Genomic DNA, 26186 nt, shown 5'->3' with positions numbered 1-26186 from the left:
GAAGGATAAGAAAGACCAAGGCACGGTTAATAGAAAAAGTACCAATAAAGATGCTGTTATTATCAGAAACTAAGCAACATGTAAGTTTGCGTGACAAATTAAAGATTCACCAAGACAATTGCAACCAAGTATTGAAAATAAAAACAAGCACCCCACCCCCTTATTACTAATAAAGAAATCATTGTCAAGGTCAACCGATGGTAATGATAAATTGACATCTGGACAGTGCAATGCTGATGCTGCTTCTCTAGCTTTCTGACAACAGTTTCATGGGGCTGGTTCTTTGCAGTAAAACTTACAGACTTGTAAATAAGCACAGAGCCATTGCAGGCCGGACATCTTGTGTTTGGACGGAGCCTGCATCCAGTTTGCATGGAGTGCTTGTCTCCAGATGTGTAGCTAAGATGCACTGTTAATAAAAGGCAACTTTCAGATCATGGACCACTTACTTGGCCGTATTTAGCCCAACCTCCTTCCTATGCAGTCGCACTCATTTTAGGTACAGGCAAACCAGTGTGTTCAAACAGCATTTAATATTGAGCTCAGTCCTCCTCTGTGTATACTCTGTTAATAAAACCTAGGTCAGCCACTGCAGTCAGTGGCCAGAAACCTTCATCAGCACTCGCTCTTATTTCTGTACAGAACAATGTCACAGCAAAGCAGCTTAAATAACCTGAAAATCAAAAGGGACTCAAACTAAGTATGCAATACTCATTTTATGAAGAATAATATTAGAAAAACTCTCGGGTTCCAGTGACTGGTAGGTTTACTATATGTATACAGGGATTTCAAATCCAAAGATGACACTTTCAGGTAATCTCTGTATATTACATATTGGTCTCTTACTTGAGTTCATTAAATAATGTTAACATGCTTACTTTTTCATAACTTAAAGCACAGAAGCAAGTCAAATAACCTAAACAGTTCCCTCTGTTGACAAATGCAGTTCTCAAAATCGTTACTTCCAATTGCATGGTAATTCATATACATAGTCATTTTATGAAGAAGAAAATAAATAATGCCTCTTGCATGTTCACAACTCAAGCCAGGCAGGCATTTCTGAGCACATTGCATATTTTAAATAACATCTATTTTCCTCTCTAAAGACAAGGGCTGATGCCTGAGGCTAGACACCAACATCTTTTTATCCAGAGGTATTAGGGACCATCTCTTAGCACTTGGTCATCAACACCCACCCTGCACAAGGGGAGACCTGGTCGCCATTGCCCCGTTTGCATGAGTAGACATACTTCCCGGGAGGGTGATCTAACTGCTGGGCATTAACCATGGAGGTTAAATAACCCTGTATGCTAGGACTGAAACCCTGGCTCCCCTCTTCCAGGGAGTGCTGTAACCACCAGACATCAGATGAACCTCTCTTTCTCTCTAGTTCACTTTTATATAAAAGGAGGGATATAACACGGGTCTTACAGGCAGCAGAAGTTGTAGGCTTGAATCTTCTTGGGCAGAGGAAGAAAATGAACCTGGACTTCCCTATCTCAGGGAATCACTGACTTAGTTTTCACAGATATTCCAACGCCATGTTAAGAACACTGCCTGGCATACCTGTACCTCATGTGGTTCAACCTGGCAGGTGTGAGCTTTCCCAGCAAGATGGCCACTTCTGGGTTTCCACCACACTGCGCTAAGAAGTGTCTGCGATGGATCAGAACTGCCAACACTGGGGCACACCTGTACCCACAGAGGACCAAGCCTATGAGACTCAGCTGCCTCCTCTGGGAGGTGATGAATGAGCAGAGGCTGTCGCAGATCTGGTGACACAGTGGCTCACCACCTGCATTCGTGCTCGCCAGTGAGCCCTCTACCCTCTCTTGAAATGGATGCGGAGCTCGGGTTCCATCAGCTGCCTTTTCCCCAGCGAGGACAAAATTTCCCCTCTGACCAGCCACCACCCTTGACATCACTGAGCTCTTCTATTATAACTGTGTGAAAGTAGGCTAAAATGGTCCCTGGCTTCAAATGTTCCTGCAGGAGGATTGAGAGAGAGATGGCCTGGCAGTGTGACTGGACAGGTCTCCTTAGGGCACCCAGGGCATTTAGAACCAGCAAAATGTAAAAATGAAGATGATAAACAACCGTACTCCTTCCCCACAGAACCCACCATCCCCTTTGAGAAGAGAAGCCTGTAATGTAATGCTGTGCTTCTGCATACATGGCAGTATTTCTCACATTAGTGGCTGTGGTAAGATCCACAGGGATTTTTTGCTGGTAAGCAGAATCCATTTCTATCTTGTCTGGAGGTAAACACACTTATCTTCCAGCATAAACGAGACATCTTGCTCTTTTTGAAATAGTAAGAAAACTTTCAAATGGAACTAGGTTCAGCTCAAGAATATTAATGTATATTCAGGCATGAAGAATTCAATTTCCTCCAAATTGCTTTGGAAGAGACAGTAAGATCTCTAGAGGTCTCAAAGCCTTTTCTCCTCAATCACAATTAGAATTTAATTCAAATTAGATGACTTTATTGGTAAATAAAAAATAAATAGAAATGTATAATGCACTCTAGGTTGGCAAATATCTCAAATCTTTGTTTGCCTACATTCATACACTTTTAAACAAATTCATGAGTTCAGTTTTACAAAAAATATTAATACTTGAGAATTGATTGCATTCATAAATTACTGTGGGACAAAATAGGCAGTGAATTTACAAAAGGGGTTATCCACTGCACACTCCCTCCTCACACTGACTGAAAGGTAGCATACCCTATTGTCACTGAAGGGGGCTAACTCATGTTTATCATAGGTAAAAGAAAATACCCTAGTTTATTCTGTAGCGGTTTTTTTGTATAGCTATCCACTCGGTATGCATTAATCTGCAAGCAGTGCCACAGATGATCAGTGTGCCATCCAAACACTAACTAGTTCAAGTACCATCCCTCCTTGACGCAGAGGAATAATGAGAAAGAACGGCGCTGTGGTTAACGGTAGGCTCACCGGCCAGAACCACAGTGTTTGGTTTTGTAACTTTGAGCAAGTCCCTTGACCTTCACACTTCATTTTTCCATGTCTGCAAAACAAGGAAAGATAATAATTGCCTATCCCATGTGAATATTGTGATTTCTAATTTCTGATTAACACTGGTAGAAAACCCTTGCCATTTTACAGAGCGAGAAAGGACACTCAGAAATCTGAGCGTCAGGATTGCAACCCAACTTCCCTGCCCATCCTGCCTTTCATTGCTCAAACTTCACACCATTTCTTTCAATACTTCTATTGAACATCCAGTCTCCTTAGTCTGTTGCATACTCTAATGCTCGTTTTTTTCAAAAAAAGAAACATTCTTCATAAAATTGAAGATATTTTTATCTTCACACACTGCATGTATGTTCCTGTCTATACAGCCTGAGAAATGATTTTCTCCAAAAGGATACTGAAAGGATTCTCAAATAAAAGTGTCTGCTGTTCTTATTTGAATAATACTTCCTCCTGCATTTTTCTGAGATTCACCATCTCAGTACTATATATTATTCCATCAGTGAAGCACTGCTATGTTATCTGAACTTGAAGGGGGCAAAGGATGGTATCAGGAGCAGCCCTGATCAGCCTGGAAGAAAGGAAATGTTATCTGTAGGGCAAACCTGAACAATTTTTCCTGTTCGATTTTCCTATCCGATCAGGTATCACATAACAATGGAAAATTTAATGGAAAACTTATTTTAAAAAAATGCAACTTGTGCTTACTGGTAAACAAAATGTGCAGGGGGAGCAGGAGGGATCTCATAGTCAACCAGACATGGCTCAGAGGTGCCCACCTCCAGCATATGCATGTAAACAAGTGGGTACCTACAGGACAGCACAATGGGGGAAGCTCTCCTACCTTCTTTGGGAAAGCAGTATGGCTGGTTGCCTCTCCACAGTGCCTGTACACTATTGCATGCTGGACAGGGAGCACACAGGAGGAATTAGAGGTCTGTGTGCGGTCTCACTGTGATCAGAGAGATGCGGTGGGACAGCTTACAGGACTGGAGAGCTGCCATGGATGGATACAGGCTCTTCAGGAAGGGCAGGCTGGGACAGCAAGGCGGGGGAGTCACCCTTTCAGTCAGAGAGCAGTGGGGACACATGGAGCTCTGCCTTTGGATAGATGACCATCAGTGGAGAGCTTGTGGGTCACGACTAGAGGGCAGACTAACATGACTAACACTGTGGTGGGTTAGTCTGTGACAGAGCCCCTGATCAGGAAGAGGTAGTAGATGAGGTCTTCTGCAGACAACTGGAAGAAGCCTCACATTCGGAGACTCTGGTCTTCACAGGGGAATTTAACCACCCCAATATCTGCTGGAGGAGCAGCAGAGCAGGGCACAAGCAATCCAGGTGTGGGGAGTGCACTGATGACAAATTCCTAACAAAAGCGATCAAAGAGCCAACAATGAGAGACTGGCTGCTGGACCTCACACTTACAAACATGGAAGGATTGGTCGGAGGTGTGAAGGTCAGGGTGACAGCAGTTGCCATGAGAAGGTGGAATTGAGGATCCTGAAAAAAGGGAACATGGCAAAAAGCAGGATCGTAGCCCTGGGCTTCAAGAGAGCAGACTTCAGGGTGTTCAGGGACCTGCTTAGAGGAAACTGGCATACGGCCCTGGAGAGGAGAAGGGTCCAGGACATCTGGGTGAAGTTCAAGGATCACCTCCTCCAAACTCAAGAATGGTTCATCCCCATGAGGCAGAAATCAAAGCAAAGGTAGCAGGGGTCTGCATGTGTGAAAAAGGAGCTTCTGAAAAAAATTAAACATAAAAAGGAAGCATACCAGAGGTGGAAGCTGGGACAGATGACTTGGGGGAATACAGAGACACTGTCTGATCATGCAGGAATGGGGTTAGGAAAGCCAAAACCCACCTGGGAGGGATGTGAAAGGCAACAAAAAAGGCTTCCACAGGTCTATCCACAGCAAAAGGAAGACTAGGGAAAATGTGGGACCACTGCTGAATGGAGTAGGAACCTGGTGACAGATGACATGGAAAAGGCTGAGATACTTGATGCTTTCACTGCCTTGCTCTTCACTAGTAAGACTGGCCTTCAGCAATCCCATGCCCCTGAGACCTGTGGGAAAGTCTGGAGCAAGGAAGACTTCCTCTGGTGGAAGAGAATCAGGTTAGGGAATACTTAAACAAACTGGACATAAACAAGTCCATAGGACCTGATGGGATGCACCCATGAGTGCTGAGGGAGCTGGAGGATGTCACTGTAAGCCTATTCTTGATTATCTTTGAAAGGTCGTGGTGATGGGGGAAGGTTCCTGAGGACTGGAAGAAAGCAAATGTCACTCCTGTCTTCAAGCAGGGCTAGTAGGAGCATCGAGGAAACTACAGGCTGGTCAGCTTCACCTCAATTCCTGGAAGCATGACAGAGCAGGGGATTATTCCTCCCCAGGTGCATTTCACTTTGCTGAACTTCATGTGGTGCCTGTTTGTCCATTTCTTCACCCTGTTGAGGTCCCTCTGAATGGTGGCACACCAACCCATCTGGTGTCTCAACTACTCCTCGCAGTTTTGTATCCTCTGACAACTTGCTGAGGGTACACTCTGTCCCATCATCCTGGTATGCAATGAAGAAGTTAAACAGTATTTTATTCAGCTGTGACCCCTGGGGTACTCCACTGGTGACTGGCCTCCAGCTGGACTTCGTGCCGATTTATGAAGGGGAAATCATGCCTGACCAGTCTGATAGCCCTGTACGATGAGATGACTGACTCAGCGGGTGAGGGGAGAGTACTGAATGTTGTTTATCTCAAATTTAGTAAGGCTTTTGGCACTGGCTCCCAAAAAGTCCTCATGAAGTACAGACGAGATAAGTGTTCAGTGAGTTGGACTGAAAACTGGCTGAACTGCTTAGGCTCAAATGGTTGTGCACAAAATCCAGCTGGAGGCCAGTCACTAGTGCCCCAGGGTCGATGGTGGGTCCAAAACTGTTTCACATCTTCATTACTGACCTGGATGATGGGGCAGAGCATACCCTCTCAAAGTCTGCAGACATACAAAACTGGGAGGAGTGGCAGGTACACTAGAGGGTTATGCTGCCATTCAGAGGGACCTCAACAGACTTGAGAAATGGGTAAATTGGAACTTGATGACAAAGGGGAATGCAAAGTCCTGCATCTGGGGAAGAACAATCCCACGCACCAGTACAGGCTGGGGGCTGAACAGCTGGAAAGCAACTTCGTAGGAAAGGACCTGTGGGTCCTGGAGAACAAGCTGACTGTGAGCCAGCAATGTGCCCTCATGGCAAAAATAGCCAACAGCTTCCTGGGCTGCATTAGGCAGAGCACTTCCAGCAGATCAGGAGAGGTGATCCTTCACCTTTGCTCAGCCCTGGTGAGACACACCAGGAGTGCTGTGTCCAGTTCTGGGCTTCCCAGTACAGGAGACATGGACATACTGGAATGAGTTCAGTGTATGAATGGACATGGACATAGACATACTGGAGTGAGTCCAGTGAAGGGTCACAAAGATGTTCAAGGGATAGGAGCATCTGACATACAAGCAGTGGCCAAGAGAGCTGGTACTGTTCAGCCTGGAGAAGAGAAGGCTCAGGGGGATATTATCAATGTATATAAATACCTGATGGGGGAGGGAGGGGGAGTAAAGAAGATGGAGCCAGACTCCTCAGTGGTGTCCAGTGACAGGACAAGAGGCAGTAGGCACTAACTGAAACACAAGGAATTCCATCTAAATATAAGAAAATACTTTTATACTATGTGAGTATCGAGCACTGGCACAGGTTGCCTAGAGGCTGTGGAGTCTCCATTCTTGAAGGTACTCAAAATCCATCTGGATGTGATCCTGAGCAACCTGCTCTAGCTGACCCTGCTTTGAATAAGGGGGTTAGACTAAATGATCTCCAGAGGTGCCTTCCAACCTCAACCATTATGTGATTCTATGAAGCACATGAAAGTGAAATAATAGTTCAGTTTGTTAAATGGGCTAAATGCATTAGCTCTCTTGAAGATTTTCAAACTCCTAATCTTGGGGGAATAAAGTAAGTAACACTGAGGAATATGACCCCAAACTGGGAAAACAGGAGCAAGGGACATACCTATTAGATAACCTCAAAGTAGCAGCACTTGGAAGCTGGCATACATGGACTGAACTTTTCCTAGCTAGGTCATGTGAGAGGATGAAGTACATCAGAGCTGTAGTTACCCCTGGTCCAAGCCTAGCTCTAGCAAGTACATTGCTTCATCACAGTCCTTTCTGTGTTACTGTTTCCCCAACCCCATGTGCAGAAAGGGAAATGCTCCCTGACAGAGATGATAAAAGACTAAGAGATGGATATGCCACTGCAAGAGAGTTTGCCTTGAGAAAAGAGCTCCTCAGGGACACAACAGTGGGACAGATATTGTGGAGCACTTTCACCAGCCTCCTCACCCAACCTGCAGCTTCACTGCAGAAGGGACAGGCTCAAGTCTGAGCTCAAACACAGCTGGGATTTTAACCCAAAAGTTAAACACAGTTAAGACTGTTCAAACAACTTCAGCTTCTAAATGCAAGTACGCATATTCTTATTAGTCCTTCAGAGCTTCTGAGAGGCACTGGGCAAAACCACATGTAGGAGTATACATTAAGACCACAACACAGACAAATCTGAGTGGTAAGGATGAAACATAAAGGATTGCCTTCAGACATATTTTGACTGGCCATCTGTAATGTGCTTTTTTAGCCAAGACTGTTACACAGTTAGAAGCACAAGGTTTGTTCTTGTTTCCTTGCATTTCCCTTGGCAGTAGTTAATAGTCTACAGCTAATCAGGCTGTACATCGGTGCCAGGATTTACCCTGAAGTTGCAAAGGTAGTTAAAAACAGGTATTGAAAAGCAGAGTGCACACCATTTCTGGATGTCTCTGCTCAGGCAGAGTGGTAGATGACTGCTGCTGTTAATGAACATGCATACCTATACACAAAAATGACAAAAAAGGTGCTCAAGGAAAACCAGCAAATGCCTTATGATCAAAGGAAACAAGAGCCAGTGAAGATGCTAACTGTAGTCAAGGGTTTTTGGAAACAGATACTACCTTGGTGTTTTACCTATGTCATATTTCACCAAACTTTGCTTAGGCTTTAGAAAGAGCTGCGAACCACACAGAAACAATAGTAGTCTTCAAGATGTGAGAAGTCCCAGATCCCCACAGATAGTGAGGGGTTTACCTAGCAGGAGATCACCAAGACATCAGCCTTATCATTTCCCCATCCCCTCTCTGTTTCAGTCACCTCTCAACAAGACATTTCCTGCTCTTTGCCCTTTTGCACTCCTGCTCTTGTCAAGTTGTAACATCGTTCATCTTCTGCAGAGCCACTTCTCCCTCACTTAAATTTCTGGCAGCCAGTTTAACTCAGTGTTGTTGCACTGACTTAAAGGGGACTACAGGATCTTAAGCCAGACAAGTATCTTATCGCGCATATAAAATTTCAAGTTCAGTATTGAAAATAAACAGAATCCTTCTATGGGAGATATTCCATTAGGGTCAACCCCAGTTCAAATCTTTTTATTGAAGTAATATTACTACAAATCAAGTATGCAGTGCCTCTGCAACTGTGCCCTAAATTATAGACTTGAAAATGAAATTGATTTCTAATTTGACACATTCTTCCATTTCTTGGAAGTCCAAAGGAAGTCAGTGTGGAATGGGCCATCACCAGCTTCACTGGTATCCATTTAAAAGTGAGTGTCTACCATTTGTCCCCAATTGAACTTTTTACAGCTTTATTTAGATACACATTCCACATATCAAGACAACGCAATTTTCCTGCAAAATTAGATGTTCTTAACTGCAGAGATACAGAGCAGGTGAGCAGTTCGAGGAGGGCAAGGCAGTGGCATGCAGGAAAAGACCAAGACTGGACACACAAAGTAGGGTTACCTAATCCACCTTTTGCAACTGTGACAAATGTCCTTTTTATCACAATATGCTCTTCCTCAGAAAAGAGCAATGTCATCCACAGAGCTGATTTTGTCACACAGAAAGTGTGCAGAATTAGGTCTCCGATCAGCCATTCACAGCCCTGTCAATGTAGCCTCAAGTTGTGTTTTAAAAATACAACTGCCCCCTCTTCTGGCCAATAAGGACTCCCAGAAGTGATTTTGCAAGACATTTCAGGCTAATTTTCAAATGCAGTTTTGTTTTTAAAAGTTAATTAGGCTTGTTTTAGGATATAAACTCTCAGTCAAAGCACAGAACTTCCATTAAGTTTCAAAACGTTTCTACACTTATTTAGAAAAAGTGACGATTTTCCTTTGCTTATGTAATGCCATATTCTGGGCTAAATATGTTCACCCATCAATTACTCAAGATAACAGGAAGGTTGTAACAACTCTGATGGGGAAAAAAACCCCTGGCTCTTATTTGGTGTCTCAGGACCAGGCTTCCCATAAGCTTCCAGACCTGCATAAGCTTACTCGGTCAGGAGCAGTGCCAGCTCAGGCCACTGGAAGTGACACAGTGACACCTGTCCTGGGCTCTGCCACTGCAGGGGAAATGCTGTTAGACCCAAACCAGGCTGCCTTAGGTGTTCAGTCACCTGGCGGGTTAGTCCTCCGTCTAGATGATCAATTCACAGATAACAGTGATGTTATAATGCCAATGTCTCAATTTATAGCTTGGACGGAAGACTACTTAAGGGAGGGTAATTGCTGGACTACAAACATTTTAATGACTGCTTTTTAAGTGACATTTCAAAATAAATCTCACAAACAATACAGATACCCATTTATAAGCCATCTGGTTAACAGCCTCAGTAAGAGGACAAGAAGCTGAGAATGAGAAGCAACACAACTCTTCTATACGAGTCAGACCGTTTAAATCCAGAAGAGAATGTGATTTAGGAAAGCAAACTCTGGGTTTCCTCCTCTCTTTCTGGTTAGGGGAAATGTTTTTTCAGTATAGTTCCTCTATCCTTTTCCTGAGACTGAAATTCTAAATTGCAATATATAAAGTTTTTTTTCTAAATAATTACTCCTAATTGATATAGTAATAAAGACAGAAAACGCCTGCACAAGTAATGTCACAGTTTAGTGAAGCCTCAGTGAAAATTCATGGCAGAAATGAAAACCTAAACAACACTGAAAGACACCACTTACACGTGCTGTGCAGGTATTTCATATCGATAGCTTTCTGTTTTTTAAAAGGAATACTAGCAAACAGAAGAAATACTACTTTTTTTTTTTTAAAAAAAAGCATAATTCTGTGCTACAAAATTTGATACCAATGAACAAATTGCCTCTAGGCTTTGTCTTCACCATCAACACATTGAGAAGTAGATGAACTAAATTGCTTAAATGGCAAATTTTAGGTTTAAATAAAAATGATGGCTACTCTTGTGAATTCGACACATATGCAGAGCCAGGCAGTTCTCTGATATGTGGTCCTTAATGTACTTATATAGTTAATATTAGCCTGTCATGTGAAATTCTTCTCTTTGTAATTGCTACAATTCTTCTACATGAAAAATTAAGTAACAAGAAGTATGAAAGTGTCAAAATACCTGATTAATTATCTGTTGTTGCAATTTTTCTCCAGACTCTGAAAGAGAAAGAAAATAATTAGTTTGTACATACTTTAATGAATATGATCATGTACATACAGAACAAGAAACAGTGAATTCAGCAAAAAAAAAAAATCAAACTTTATAATTAAGAAATAGAACTTAACATGTACAAATGACTTGAAACTTCAAAATGGAAATCCACCTAGAGTAAAAGAACACAAGCCTCTCTTAATCAAGATGTGATAAAAAGAAGATTGAGATAGATAGCCAATCTTGCAAACCTGGAACCCCACAAGGAATTACAACATTCAAAGCGAAGACAGCAAATTTCAAATATGTGCTATGAAGCATCTTAATGTTGTGAGATGTACTGCTGCATGTATACATGCCTGCCTGAGAGACAGGCAGCATCCAGCTCAGGATCTGACCACTACAGGAGAAAAGCAGCTTCTGCCATTACCCTAAAATAAAATTACGTGCCTGTGTCAAGACTGAGGTTAGGCACCAGCTGGCTCAAGGGAGAAACTCTATCCTGATAATGTCCACAAAGTGGCAAGTTGAATTATGGTCTTGCTTCCTTATTCTGGCCTTCTGCAGTGTCCTTCACTGTGCTCCTAAAGACATGAACAAAGCCTAGACAGAACATTGCTTTTCTACAGCCATCTGGGACCCTAGCAGCAATGATACCTCACACCTATTCTTTCCTTTCAGATCAAAAGGAACAGTAATTTTGCCTCATTTACTGTTCCCATGCACTAGTTGTCAAAAGGGCAGCTGGTATCAATTACCCTCCCTTTGCTACTGGAGACCATCCACATGTATTGGGGGGAGTCAGGAATTTCACACTTACCTATCCAGCTAGGCTACATGTACTCAGAGTGGTGTTTTTTTTTTTTTAAGTAATAATGATAGGACACTTTACAACCTGTCAGTATCACTATTAACTGTCAGGGAGCCTGTTTCTGCCTAGCACGGGTGGCTGCCTCGTCCAGCACTGGAAATGATACTCCATTTCAACAGAAGTTTTTTGTACTGGTATGTGTGGCACAAGATAGAATTTTTAAAATGAGGTAAAAATTTTAAATTTGAAGTGTTAAAATACAGTTTAAGACTCTATTGACTAAAGAAAAATGATCTTCCCTACTTGTCCCTTAGAATACTCCTCTTCTCAAGGAAAGCATTTTAGATAATTCAGATAATAACTTTAGGCTATATTATAAGATTGTCTCATGATAATTATTTCCTGTACGCTTGTGTTATGTTTTTATTTGCTAAATATAAAAATTATGCTTTTTTGGCTAAAAAAACCCAACTATCATTTAGGGGAGACTTCTCAAAATGTATTCCCTTGTTCACTGAGTTCATCTTTGGGAGAAATAGAATTTATTCTTGTAACTAATATTTTAACCAAATAGATCGTTGGTAATAGAAGATTAAAAGAGTATGTGTTTTTAGCATTCTCTAATGATATACAAGTTGCTAGGAAAGCAGAGTGTTTGAAATCTCTGGTTAGATCAACACTATTTTGCTCAAAGGTTTGTGGACTTTGAATACTGATGCTTTCCTGTTTCCCAGTACATTTGTTTTTAGGCTATTTTGATTCACTTTAAAGGAATTTTAATAACTTTCTGTTGACAGCATGGACAGCTGGTCTTGAGAATTAGTGAAAATTCACTTGCTGACTGAGGAAGGAAGTGACATCAATGAGTTTCTAAAGTCAGCCCAGGGGGAAAAGTGCGCTCCACCAGAGTAGCCTTTCATGCCATTGTATTTCCAGTGATGCCTCGAGATGCCAATTGCATTATCAATCAAACTTGTGGTTTCTACCTCGGACAAATATAAAAATGAACAGACTGGGAAAGACCTTTGTGGCCATTTCTGACACTGCTAAGGAAAAGGTGAAGAAGAATTTATGGTAGCTCTTTCCTTGTTCACTCTTAGTTCGTTCTTTTGGCAATTTAAATACTATAGTATCAAGGAAAAGGCAGTTGCAGAAGTGTCTGTATGATATAGCAGTAATGATGACATGGGTTAAACAGGACAGAGATTGACTAGGCTGTTTAGGGTAGAAGAGAGATCAAATTCAAGGTCACCAGCAAATTGAATACTGTGTTCTCCATTTATTCGCTAGATGATCCTTGTCCTCATCACAGAACAACTATGTGAATTTGGCATAGTCAGCAGTTGTGCTCAGAAAAGGCCAAGGTCTGTAGTAACAGGCATGCTGCAAATCAGGGTGGAAATACACTGGCAACATTATATGGGGAAGCTTACGAAGTCCCAGTGTGTACTGTACTTCTGTTTTAAGCAGAAAAGCTACAAAAAGCAGTGAAAAAACATGAACACATGAAACGCCACCTTCTTGCTTAGCCTGAATAGAATAGTCTCTTATTTCCCTCTTCCTCACTGCTAATAGATTATCATTAAGTTAAAAAGAGAAATTCTTTCTAAAACAGAAACTATCAAACAAAAATGTCCCTCCAGAATTCAGCTTAAAAAGAGAAAGGATTTTAAAAGGCACAAGAATGTTTCGCTGTGACAACACCTGCAGTGCTGAAAGGGGGTTCAGTTTCCAGCTGATGGCTAACAGCAGGGCACTAGAAGGCTTCATCACGGAAAGTAACCAGAATTTTGTTTGTCCTGCCTTTTTTTTTTTTTTTTAAATCCCCAGAATTCTCTTACAGTGACTAGTCACCAATCTGTGTTTTATTTATGGCACCCTCAATTTCAAGAAGGATGTTTCCGTTTAGGTGCCTTGTGATCACTTGGGGTCACCATCAAGCATTCGCTAGAGGGATTCAAGAAGCACCACTAAAGAGCACGCTCCAAATTCAAAGGACAGGAGGCAATGGGACACTGATAAAACCAGAACTGTCAGAACACATCAGCCAGTCCCACAGGCAACACCCACATTAGTCTCATGAAATGCAAGTAATTCTTGAGACTTGCAGAAGTTTCATTACTGGTAGACATACACATGCTAAATTCAAAATTTACAACAGTTTTTTCCAGAGCCACTGCAATAAGGTAGCGGCTTATGCAAGATGAATGGATGCATGAACACCAAACTAAGTGGGAAATTTAACCTGCCATCTGGAAATTTATATGGACACTGACCAGCAGGTAGCTGGTATAGTCCAAGAGACACATCTTCTGCAACTCAGACTGCATGTGAATGGCTTGTTCTTCTCCTACATTTCTCCCAAAACTTCCTTTTTTCTACCTGGCATCTGGCAAACTGTTCCTAAATGGGCTCAATAGTGCCATCTGACCAGCCTTGAAAACACAAGCAAATCAAAAGGCCTTAGTCCTCGACAACTACACTTCACTGATACTTTGAGTCAAAAGATGTATTTACCAGTAGAAACTACGATTCTTATTTGCTGAGGCTCTGCTCTCCTGCTGCTCTAACTGAGGCTAAACTGGTGCAACTGGATTCCAACAATGTTTTTGTATCGGGACTGGAGAAACAGACCTCCCCCAATTCAGTTCTAGTGATTTTCTTTTGTCTCTCCAGATGCAAAAAGTATAAACCAATACCTTTATGTCATTTTGGATGGTTGAGATAAATGGCCTTCTTGGATTGACCTCAAGCAATATCACTTTAGAAAAAAAAAAAAATTACAGCAAACATTCTTTACAAGATTTCTCTGTATTTCATACACCAATTAGTATACTAATTCCTGCTTCCAGGGCAAGTTGGGTTTTTCAATTTTTTTTGCTTGCTTGTTCTTATTATAAGGAAGATTACCTTACTGAGAGGAATAATGTATGTTTTCTAATGTAACTGACCACTGCAAGACACAAGAGTGAGCATGCCATAATTGATGCTCTCACGAGGAACTGCAACACTGACTCCTCAGCCTTACATGCACAACCTACACAGAGAACAACACGTAATTATGCACACTATGCCCTGCTTACCTCCATACAAAGGAATGTGATATTTGTGCAGGTTTACAGATTAATCTGCTGTAATTCCTTTTAATGTTAAACTACTTCCAGCTCAAATATAATTAAGATCACCAGGTATAAAAGATTCAGATTGGAAATATGAGTACACTCCAACAGAACAAATAACAGCTTGATGTTGTTTCTTATGTTCAAATAGTTGGATACATTAAGGATTTTGACAGCATGTTTGTTCCCTAAGTATGTAGCAAATGACAAAAAAAAGGTTTAATTTCAAAAGGCAAAAGACTACTACTGCATTTAGACTGTAAAATCCCTTAAATACACAGATCTGCCAATTTATGTGACGTGACTGCTACAAGTCCTAGCAACAAAAGATTTTTTTTTTTTCCTCCTAAAAATCAAATCCTAATTTATACTTCAAGCAACCATCATCAACATCAATAAAATGAAGGCTTTGGAATAAAAAGTTTGTTTCCTTAAGTCTTCAGATAATCCTGCTAATATTTGTGGCACGGCAGCAAGGCAGGGGACGAACAGAAATTCTGGATCTGTCTCCCTGTTCCCAAGTGAGGGTTTCCAAGCAGACCGAGAAAAGTGAGGAGAATCTCAGGGGGCAAAGGGGACCCTCAGCCTTGCTCTGAAACAGCCATATGCATAGTCTGAAATAGGCATGTTCACTTAGCTGCAAGTGGGAACGGCACTACTAGGAAATCAGTTTTGAAGAGGGAATTTGATATTCTAACATCAGTTTAATTTTGTTTTTCCAGTTCATGACAGAAACACTAACAGCTTCGGATTTTACTTTATTTTTGTAGACCTAAATAAACACATATGCGACCTATTTGGTTATGATCCACCCCACTTTCATTACTGGTCTTCTAAACTACCAGAGCAGATTCTGAGAAGTGAAAGAAAACCAAAGCACTCGTTTGTGACACACTTCTGCAGCAGTTTCCCAGAGTACCAGAGCCTGAGGACGAAACACTCAGCTTTGTTTTTCAGACTTATAACTGAGAAGGTGTGACACTAACAGATTATCTTCTGTGAAAGCCTGTAACTTGGCACACAAAAATTAAAATATTTAGGATAGAACTATACATTTCCTATAAATTATCTGCAGAATCTCCGAAATCTGTAGGCAACTATGCTGGTTTTGGCTGGGATAGAGTTAATTTTCCTCACAGTAGCTAGTATGGGCCTATGTTTTGGATTTGTGCTGGAAACAGTGTTGATAACACAGGGATGTTTTAGTTATTGCTGAGCAGTGCTTACACAGAGTCAATGCCTTTTCTGCTTCTCACCACCTCCCCCACCCCCACCCCCACCCCCAAGCGAGCAGTCTGGGGGTGCACAAGAATCTGGGAGGGGACAGAGCTGGGACAGCTGACCCCAACTGACCAAGGGGATATTCCACACCATATGACATCATGCTCAGCATATAAAGCTGGGGGAAGAAGAAGGAAGGGGGGGATGTTTGGAGTGATGGCATTTGTCTTCCCAAGTACCCGTTATGCCTCATGGAGCCCTGCTTTCCTGGAGATGGCTGAACACCTGCCTGCCGGTGGGAAGTAGTGAATGAATTCCTTGTTTTGCTTTGCTTGCATGCGCAGCTTTTGCTTTACCTATTAAACTGTCTTTATCTCAACCCACGAGTTTTCTCACTTTTACTCTTCTGATTCTCGCCTCCATCCCATCGGGGGTGGGGAGTGAGCCAGAGGCTGTGTGGTGCTTAGTTCCCAGCTGGGGTTAAACCACAACAGCAACACAGCTCCTGCAGATGTACATAGCATTTTCCTCTTCCTTCTCAGAAGGAATCCAGAAAACTGAAACTGCTCATTTATAAAATTGCTTTCAAAACCTAGTTTAGCTTACTTTTGCACGTCTTGTGATAATTATGCAACTGAATATGATTACAGTGGCCTAAAATGTATTAATCATATCTTCATGGCATTGCATAATCCTTCTCAGTTGTCACAATGCCAACTCCTAAGTTGCCCTGGCAGTAGGAAACATAAAAAGAAACCCAAGTTGATATTGATTGAAGCAAATGAAGGAAAGTTGGCCATCTCAAAACACTGAAACTCTCACAGCATTCCAAGGTTTCCCTAGCTAATTTTTCATGATTACTTTTGATATGAAAACAGACCTTTAATTGTCAGTCTCTAATAAGGATGCAGAACTGTTCCCCGGGAGGTTCAAAGGACTCTGGGAAACTAAACATTTACGAAAGCTCAAGTAGCCAAATGCCTTGTGTTGATTAACATACACCATTCAGTTTCCACCTAACAAAGTCATAACAAGAAGAAACCCCAAAGGAAAAAAAAAAATTGGACTGACAAAGAAACATTAGTCTTAATAGGACTGAGGGCCCTCATTCATTAATTCTGTTAGGCATAAAAAGGAGAGGAGGTTGTAACTCAAATCCATTCCTGGACCAAATCCTGCATTGGCTAACATTGTGTAACTGTACTTACGGCAAGGAGATGTTAGAATATAAGTTAATTAAAAATCTGAAGTTTTACCTGCCCTCTACCTCATCAGCACTGATAAATATTTTCAAATGAGACTGAATTGCCTGGATGCCCACTAACAGAATTAGTGGGCAGGCTTGTTTGCCAGTTTTCTTCTAAAAGGTTGTGCTTTATGTATCTGGGAAGAGGGAAAGCAAAAATTTGTCACCTTTTTCCTTTAAGGATGGAAGACTTGAGATAATGGAAACATGCCAGACAGCATAGTTGGTTTCAACATCAACACAATATTGGTATCATGGCTTGGATGGTTTCCAGCTGAACATCGTGTATATTTTCAATGCCTATTTGGCATTCGTCCTGTATCCAACGACAAGAATAGTTTGTTTCAATCTTGTTTTACAGCTCACTATGCAACTGCTTTGAAATGCTTTTTCCTTTTATCCAACTACTTCACGACTTTTTCAAATTCCTGCTCTCTTAAGGAACTGAATGGAGCAAATTGTGGATTCCTACTAATCTGCAATTAGGCAGTCAAAGATCAGTTAATGATGGCCTAGCAGATTCATTTCCTCAAACTCTATCACAATATGATCCAAATCATAAGGTAGAAACTGCCTCAGTTCTCACACTGAAAGGGCCATTGCTTTTTCATTTGAAATCACATGGACCACCAGCCTCCACTTTCATGTTGCTAGTTATGTATGGTGCTTCATACTACGACCGTCTAGAGAATAGGTCACGTAATCTGTTAAAATGCCTTTTTGACTACGCTCCAGTGTTGAGCTCAATTGCTTATGCAGTTGTCTTCCACAAAACAGGTTTCTGGGCTATGACACAAAAGAAGCTGTTTCCACCCATCCGTTGCAGTTTCCTATATCAAGGTTCTTAGTATGTGTTAAATGAGGGATGGTTGATCCTGATTTTTTTCTGCTGAAGTAAAACTATCTGGCATTTACTCTAAGAACAGCATGGTAAGAGCTGTCATGATGGAAAAGACCATGGAGAGCAACTGGAGCTTGAATTTACGTGCTCAGACCCCACACAGAAATAAAGCCATGGACATACAGCTGTCTCTTTAATATACCCTGTTATGGTCTTAGGCAGCTGAAGCTTTGCACTGCACTCACAGTAGGGCTGAGACATTGCAGTAGTTTGGCTTTGGTTTTGGTTCCTGCTTGGTTTCTGTCCATATTAAGAACATATGGTTGCCCCAACCCAGACAAGGAATGTGACTGCAGTTGAAATTTGCAGTAGGACTAACCATGGCAAAGCCACATGGAGTCATGACCACCCAATCTGGCATATCCTGAAGAAGGTGAGCTGTTGGTCTTTCATTTGTGGTGAAGATGAGTTGATATCCAGCTCTGAAGAACACTATCCCCATATAATCTTTATTAGAATACCCTGGAAACAGCATATGATGATGAAGGAGCCAGTACCAATGGGAAGCAGCACACAAGCTCCTACAGGGTTATGCCCACAGAACCCTACTTTGACTCACCTGCTAGGACAACTGCACCACGAACAGCTGAGCTACAAAGCTTCTCTGGTGTGAATCAGAAGCAGTGGTGTGCAAAGTGAGCACACAGCAAGCCCAAACAGGTGGAAAAATCCAGCTCCTTGGCACTAATTACAAAGTAGAGTCCCACAGCAAAGTCTCCATGGGAAGCCTTAGTCTACAGTTTCTGTATTTCAGAAATAAGGAGGAGATGAATTGTCTATACAACGTAAGTCCAGGAAGTGACCGGTGGTGATAAGATCAAATATTCTTTCAACTTACTACTCATTCCAAGTTATGCCTACATAAATAAACTGTACTTGCTTGAATCTGCTATGTTTCTTTGTTCAAGGTGTAAATTTGCCACTCTAAGGCATGGTCTTAGTACACTGGCCTCAAATAACTTCTCTGAAATTATTCCATTTGGAAATAAAACATTCCCCAATAAGAATGTGACACTTACTCACAGAAAGACACCACTCACGTTTACAAGGAAGGTTACATGCACGAGAATCTGCAGTTAATCCACTAGTAAAGAACAGAGGGGAAAGGGAAAAGGTGAAATAGGATCCCTTTGAAATAGAACATTTACACCTGGAAAACTCAAAAAATTCTCTAACCGGGATAATTTTATAGTGAAAGAAAACTAGGAGGAGAAAGGCAAAGAGAAACAAAGCTAGAACATAGCCTTTCCTAATGCATGGCTCTGAATTAAGATTGGTCAGATACAAAACAAAAACCTACAGCAATCAGTTGCTGCAGGGAGTACAAATTTATCTACGTTTGGTATAACTAGAGTATGACCTTTCGCAACCGACTCTTGTGCTTGAATTCAGCTGTAGTTATTGGAAGTCATTTGTAAAAGGTCATCCATGACTGAGAATATAATATGAATCCAAGATGCACAAGGGTTCAAGGTTTGTTCTACTCAAAAGAAATTGGGGAGAGAAGGGGGGTGGGAAGCTCAACCACTGCTACAGATTTCGTTCTCAAATGGATCTGGATAGTTTGACAAAAGTATTTGACCTAAGTAGTCGATTTCCAATATGTGAATGTGAATTATTAGAGAATGCACAGGTTTTACGTTTGTCATTGATGAGTACATTACTGAAATGTTACCAAAGGAGTTTATATCACCAAATAAGGCTACTTATTTGCTTATTGTAATTTGAGACAATTTTTGATGTTTAGAGCACTGTAAAACCTCTTCTTTCCACTGTTTCTCCATTCTAAGAAAAGATTATGGACACTCAGTTTTTAATGTTATAAAGAAATAAGGTTCTTGGGTAAAGATGGGAGTTTATAGGCATACTAAACATCTATACCTGTCTCTCTACATACACAACTTTAGTACTGGTTTTGTTTTGTTTTTTGTTGTTGTTGTTTTTTTTTTTTTTTTCCAAAACAGTACTAAATGGATGATATTTTAAGGATCTCTGTAAAGAAGAGCCTATAATGATGTACACGCAATCCTCAACAAGAAAAGTTCAATAGACATATAAAAACATTTTAGTCATGTTCTCTGAACGTGTTCTTTAAACACCAGAAAATTCAAACTGTATCCTCCATACTGACAAGGTAGTTGACTAGGGAAAAAAAAAAGCATACAATAATTTATGGGTAGAAGTAAAAGAAAATTCATATAAGAGAGAACTGACAGTAGTTATTTAATCAAGATCTTATGAGATGACCTCCCCAAAAATCCAAAATCAACTCTGTAGGCCAGTCTGCAAAGGATTCACCAGCACTATATGAGGGCACGTTTAAGCTTTTGCAAAAAAAAATTCTTGTATACTTCATGTCTTTAAAGCCAAACCTGCAGCTCAAGCTTGTAATCTGCCTTACTGCTAACTTTGGCTAGCCGAGTAGCAACGGAGTGTATATTGTACATACTGTGGCTAATTGCAGCCATCTCCTTTCCCGCAGGTGAAACCCCCTGATGCTCCAAGCCTCACAAACAGCACCATACTCTGCCTTGGCAGGAGCCTTTTACTTACTTTAGAAATGCCCATTGTGCCTCCCTCTGCGTGCCATCCTTGCTATGCCAACTTGGATATTGGCAGTGCTCAAAAGTGGAAAGCAGCAGGGGTGATGAAGCAAGTTCAGCTGGAGAAATCATTATGAGAACTGAATTCACATATGTCACTGAAAACATGGTTAAATGTTTCCTTTTAATTAAACAGAGACTGAAAATAACAGCAATAAGGTGGTATCCAGTACCCAGAAACTGCAAACTACCCCAACACCAAAAGCATAAATGATGCACTGTATCAATTTGATCACTCGGGCAGAGCCTAAGTAGACACTCTCGGGTACAGCGCACCCTTTTCATGCACAGAGGGTAAATTGTTAAATGGGTTTTAATGCCACACCTGCAAGTTTTGTACACGCAAGCATTTTCTGCCCACAAAATATACTGCTGCTGCTGCAAAGGACCATATGTACCTACCAAAAGCTGGTACCTAGGTACAATTTGCATCCATAAAATGTGCAGGTGCAGTTTTACGGAGACCTATGAGGAGAACATGACCATATAGCACACAACTACTATTTACACAGCAGCCTTCAGGCAACAAGCTAAGTAATCTTCCTGTAGGATGTACCACGCCAGGCACAAGGGGAGGCAGAATTTTACAGCTGAAGTTGCAGCCCTGTTCATTACTGGCAGATTGATTTCAGAGACAAGTCTACCCAGTCCTTGTTTGCAAACAATGGGTAAGTACTAATACCGGTAGCAATGACGATACCCCAAACTGAGGGTAAGATCAATGTGTCTTCTGCAAAGGTGAAAAAGGAATTCTGAAAGAGTCCTTAGCACCAGATGATTCAAAATATTTTTTTTGACTGAAAAAACGCACCTTGTTTACTCTTCCCCAGTGAACTGTATTCTTTTTTCAGGCATTAAAAAATAATCCTGCATGCCTAACATGAATCAGCGTGTGAATTACTGACCAAGTTAGCCTCAGCAGGTACTAACCGGCACAGTCATAATATGATGCATTTATTCATGTGTAAATTACTAATTTCTACTGAATTGAGCACTCAGGATGAGACATTTCTCTTCTGACAGGGGAACACAGTCAATATTGTATCTGATTATCCACAAAACTTGTTATTGGCTTCTTATTAACCGCAGGGGCAAGGTCTTTACATATTTCCACAGATTAAGGGGAAAAGGCGTATTTCCATTTAGCCTTTTATTAGTATTCATTTATAATGGACACAATTCTTTATGTGAAATCTAATTAAAGAATGTGAAAAGAAACACAAAGGAAATATGGAAAAATTCTCTTCAGATTAGAAGGTATTTTGGACTAAAGCCACACCAATTGCTATGACTGAAATAATTAGTGAAGAGTAAAAAACCCAATTTGACAGGACTAAATTTCCTGCCTTCTGAGGGATCTAAAAAACAAAATGTGATAATTGAGCATCCATCCCCCCAACTTTTAGGCAACACTAACATATTGACCTATTGCTATAATTAAAGTGATTTGTGTACTTCGGACTGTTTACTATATAAAGCCTAGGTCCAATTATTGCAAGTATATGAGAAACAAATCTTCAGAAAATTAATTTTACATCTTGATGTTGCTGGCAGGGAGTGAAAGGAGTGGCCAGCATTTTTAAATGGATGGTTAATTAGATGTACAGCCAGAGACTCTGGAATAGCAGAGCTGCAAACAGCTCAGAGTTCCAAATTTCTTCTGTTCATACAAACATATCAGTAATGTCCTTACTTTCAACAACACTTTTTGTCCTTTGGATTACAGATAACTAGCTCCCAGCATCACAGAAAAAAAAAAAAAAAAAAATGGAAACACTGCTGGTTGCTACTGTATAGCATGAAACTTAAGTTAAACAGTAACAAACCCACTAGAATAATGGAAGCTAGGCTTATAGATCACAGGAGAAAGGCACACAGACACAAAGAAAATAAGTCATAAAGAAATCCTTCAATTTTTAGTTCTTGTTTCTGAGAACAGACCATTTCTGTTAATGCAACATGGACTCCTATTTCTTTGCTGGAAAACAAATGGCATCATGCAACCACCTACTCATACTCGACACTCAAATAATCTTAGCTAAAAATATCACTTTAGACAAGCCACAGACACATAACTTTTCTTAGGGGTTGGTTTCATGATTGGCTTAAGCTGCTCAATGTCTGGCAAAAACGGACAGCCCAGCTCTTGCTGCAGCATAGTGACATGCTCCTCCTCCTCCTCCCTTGTACTAGCACAGCTGCATGGCGTGGTCAAGACATATCACAGTCCTGATTCAGCTAAAAATTTTCATCTTGCTTAATAGGCTGATTTTCAACCATAGCAGCTCAGATCAGCCACATCAGCTGTGCAGATGGAGACAGATGTGTGGCTGGGAACAACAGTGGGGGCAAGAAGTCCCCTTCTGGGGAAGCTCACACATGGATCAGCATAAACCTGCTGTAAATCCACATCCTCAGAGCCCTCATCTGCCCAGCTGCTACTGAACCATTGGCACCAGAATACCAAGATTTGTAACAAATGACCGAATAGTTCAGATGAGCAACAATAACAAGTCTCTTGACTGCCTGCTATTTTCTTTCAGGGCTTGCATTGTATGGGACTCCATTTTTTTTTTTTTATACTCAGATACACAGTCTATTTGGCTTTCCGAAAGGTATTTGACACATGTCTATCTCAAGATTTCTTAAGGAAACTTAACAGGCACAGAATTAGAGGGAACACCTTTGCATGGATTTATAAAAGAAAATGTTTAAAAGATAGGAAACAGAGCACAGGAATATGAGAGAGAACAGTCAATGCTCACTGTGGAAGAAAGTCACCAGTGGAGTCCTGTTCCCTCATGTTGAGGACCCATGCTCTTCAACATGTTCTAAAAATCACCTGAGAAAGGGACCAAACAGGGAGATAACAACGTTTGCTGCTGATTTTAATTTATTTGGGGTAGAAATGATGGAGGCTAAAGAAGTTTTTACAAGAGTAAGTTGGTAATAAAATGACATGTGAAGTGCCATTTATGCAAAGTGATACTAGGGAACTTTTAGGGGAAAGACCTCTAATTTAAACTCAAAGGTGGTGGAGTCTGAACTAAGTTCTGAGCTTATTGTTACTCCAGAACAAGATCTTGGGGTGGCAAAACCTTCTGCGTAAACATCATCTCTGTGCTCACAAGTTAGAGAAAGCAAATTGAAGATGAGAGGAAAAACAAAAAGAAACCACTGTGTTCCTGTATGTACACACATTCGCATCTTAAATATTACACGCAACCCTGATCCTTCCACTCATGTGCAGAACTGGAGAAGAACAGAAGTGGGTAAGGTGGTGGACTGGAAGTATAGACTGGCTTACAAGGAGCAACAGCTACGAAACCTGGCAAAGCAATGATCCAGAGGAGATATGATAGAGATCAGTAAAATCATAAGTGACATGGGAGGGGTGAATCAGAACTGTTCGCTGCACAAGGCCGGGGGCATCAGATGAAGCAGGCAGATGGCAGGTTCAAAACAAACATGAGGAAGCAGCTCTCCACGCAACTGGGAAAGGAAACTCGGGAACTCTTCGCCAGGGGATGTTACGGCTGCTAAAACTTTACATGGATTCAGGGGACAACTGAACAAGCTGAGAGACGGGAAATCCTTTGGGGGTTGATAAGCAAACAGAAACTACCTCTGGCGCAGGAAGTCCCTGAAACACAAACTGCTGGAGTTTGGGAAAGTCACGTGAGGAGGTTTCACTTTGCTGCTAGGATATTGAGCAAGACGGAGCTCTGGCCTGATCCAGTATTGCTGCTGCTATGTGCAACATGACACTAAAAAAACAGGCCCCAGTTTAAAATACTTCAGAGGCTGGACACCCTCAATAGGTAGGTCCACCACAGCTTACTGACATGGCCCACTGGTGGCAGGCAGGTGAGAGAAGAGTAAAGCTGTGTTCTGTATTTCGCACTGCTCTGAACAGTGGGGGTACATCAGACAACTAGTGAAACCATTCTTGGTTCTTGACCCCTGGGCACACAAAGTGTTTACTATGCTTTTTTCCACCACTCAGATTCTTTACACACATAAAAGCTGTCTTCTGGTCATGCCAAGGACCCCTAAACCCTGGCAGCACTGAGCACTGAGGCAGCCTGTTTATACCTAAGCTCCTCCAGGTGTCACAAATGAAATGTTTTCCCTTTGCTTGTTGTGCTTTCAGGAATCATGCTAGAGGGAGGTCTCAGAGCAATCCTCTTTTTTGATCCTACAGTTTTGTTGTTAGAGCACATGTGGGAGACCTTGAACATGGGAGGGCACGTCTCCCTCCTTTGCCGAAGGGGCATAGTGATGTCCTCCTGCTCTGGGGGGATGCCCTACCTACCAGGGTGTCAGACAGGATGCTGTTGACCTTTCCTGTTGAGCTCATACACATGCCTCCAACCACAGGAGACTGACCAGTGCTTAGATAAATTTCCAAGGAAAAGGAAGAACAGACTCAGTGATTATTAAAAGTATTAGGCTCTGTGTGCAATGAAAAATAAACAAAATGACCTTAGTGACTTCCAAAGTTACCTAGAAAGTGCACTGAGAGCAAGGGAGTGACCTGCAGTACCCTAAGCCACATGCTAGCAGCAGACCATTCTTGCATGCCACAGGCTGGAAACGCCAAGTGTTTAGGAGGTATTACAGGAATTTTTTTACCACCTGTTAATTTGCTGGTTTTCTGGTTTTGCTCCCTTGGAACTGCACAAAAATCACTAGAGAAAAACAAATGAGCCTCCTTGAGAACTGAGCTGTGTTGGATTTTTGTTCATAAAGCAGCTATTCACTTAAAAAATACAAATAGCCCAACAGCCATTAAAATGAACTCTTAAGCACTATTTCTAATTATACTGCATTGATTAAATACAATTATATTTTAATTAAGCCTTGTTCATATAGTAGTTCTCCTATGGTTTTTCTCCTTCTAGAGAAGGAAATGATCTCTTCTTCTAGAGATTCATTTTCATGGCAAATAATGCTTATCACTTCATTTATTTTAAAAGTGAAAATCAAAATCTGCACAAGACACTAAATATCTCAGTTGTGCCAGGCAAAATCAGCTGTCAGCTTTAAAGTTCACCTGCATGGAGAACCCCCAAGTCAAAGCCTGCACTATTTTCATTGCTGATTCTTAAATCCTACCAGGAGGCCCACTTTTAGCAGTCTAAGATATTACAACTCCAACTGCTGAGTTGTGTTAACAGATTGTGTGAGTGCTCCCAGTCTATTTCGACGTAAAATCAGGTTACCTACAATCACGGCTGAAGACCAGCCAAGTTATTTGCCCAGCACTGGTACAACGGAGAAGATATCCTGCATGTTAGCACCTACTGCCCTCTACCTGCTGCACTTAAAATGCCTAAGCAGCAAAAACACAGAGAAAACTTCACTTTCCAATTTTTTAAATTCTCAGTCTTATAATTAAGCTGGTCAAACCCACTCTGATTATAACTGATTTCTAATCTATTTCTTTTTGATTACAAGAGCAAGAAGTGTTATTCCCCTTGTAGGTTGCAAGCTACATGAGGGAATGATATTACAAAATGTGCAGATATTTATTTCTTGCGTAATTTTATCGTGTTTTCAATTTCCCTTAACAACATTCAGTGGGACTGAATTCACATGTCTACCTTATCTTTCCAGGAAACGTGGTGGGAGCCACACTGCAGTGAACTTCATGACAGACAGAGAAAAAAAGAATTTCAGCTTGTAAATCTTTGTCCTGCAATATGATCCATGCAGTGAAACACTTATACAGGCCATTTGAGCACCT

General features: G+C 41.2%; 1 protein-coding gene across 1 annotated transcript in view; it reads right to left on the bottom strand.

The window, feature by feature from the left end:
- Positions 1-26186, bottom strand: part of CHST9 (carbohydrate sulfotransferase 9) — a gene marked incomplete at its 3' end in the record, with an annotated part of 86769 nt that overhangs the window by 8553 nt on the left and 52030 nt on the right. Inside the window, exon 2 of the mRNA XM_082307320.1 lies at positions 10504-10541. Coding sequence (XP_082163446.1) covers positions 10504-10541 — 38 coding nt within the window. The remainder of the gene's footprint in view (positions 1-10503; positions 10542-26186) is intronic.

The sequence above is a fragment of the Platalea leucorodia genome (assembly GCF_965183815.1).
Source record: "Platalea leucorodia genome assembly, chromosome: 1".
Taxonomy (NCBI): domain Eukaryota; kingdom Metazoa; phylum Chordata; class Aves; order Pelecaniformes; family Threskiornithidae; genus Platalea; species Platalea leucorodia.
Note: the sequence above shows the minus strand (reverse complement) of the source record. Positions and strands in the feature narration are given on the sequence as shown.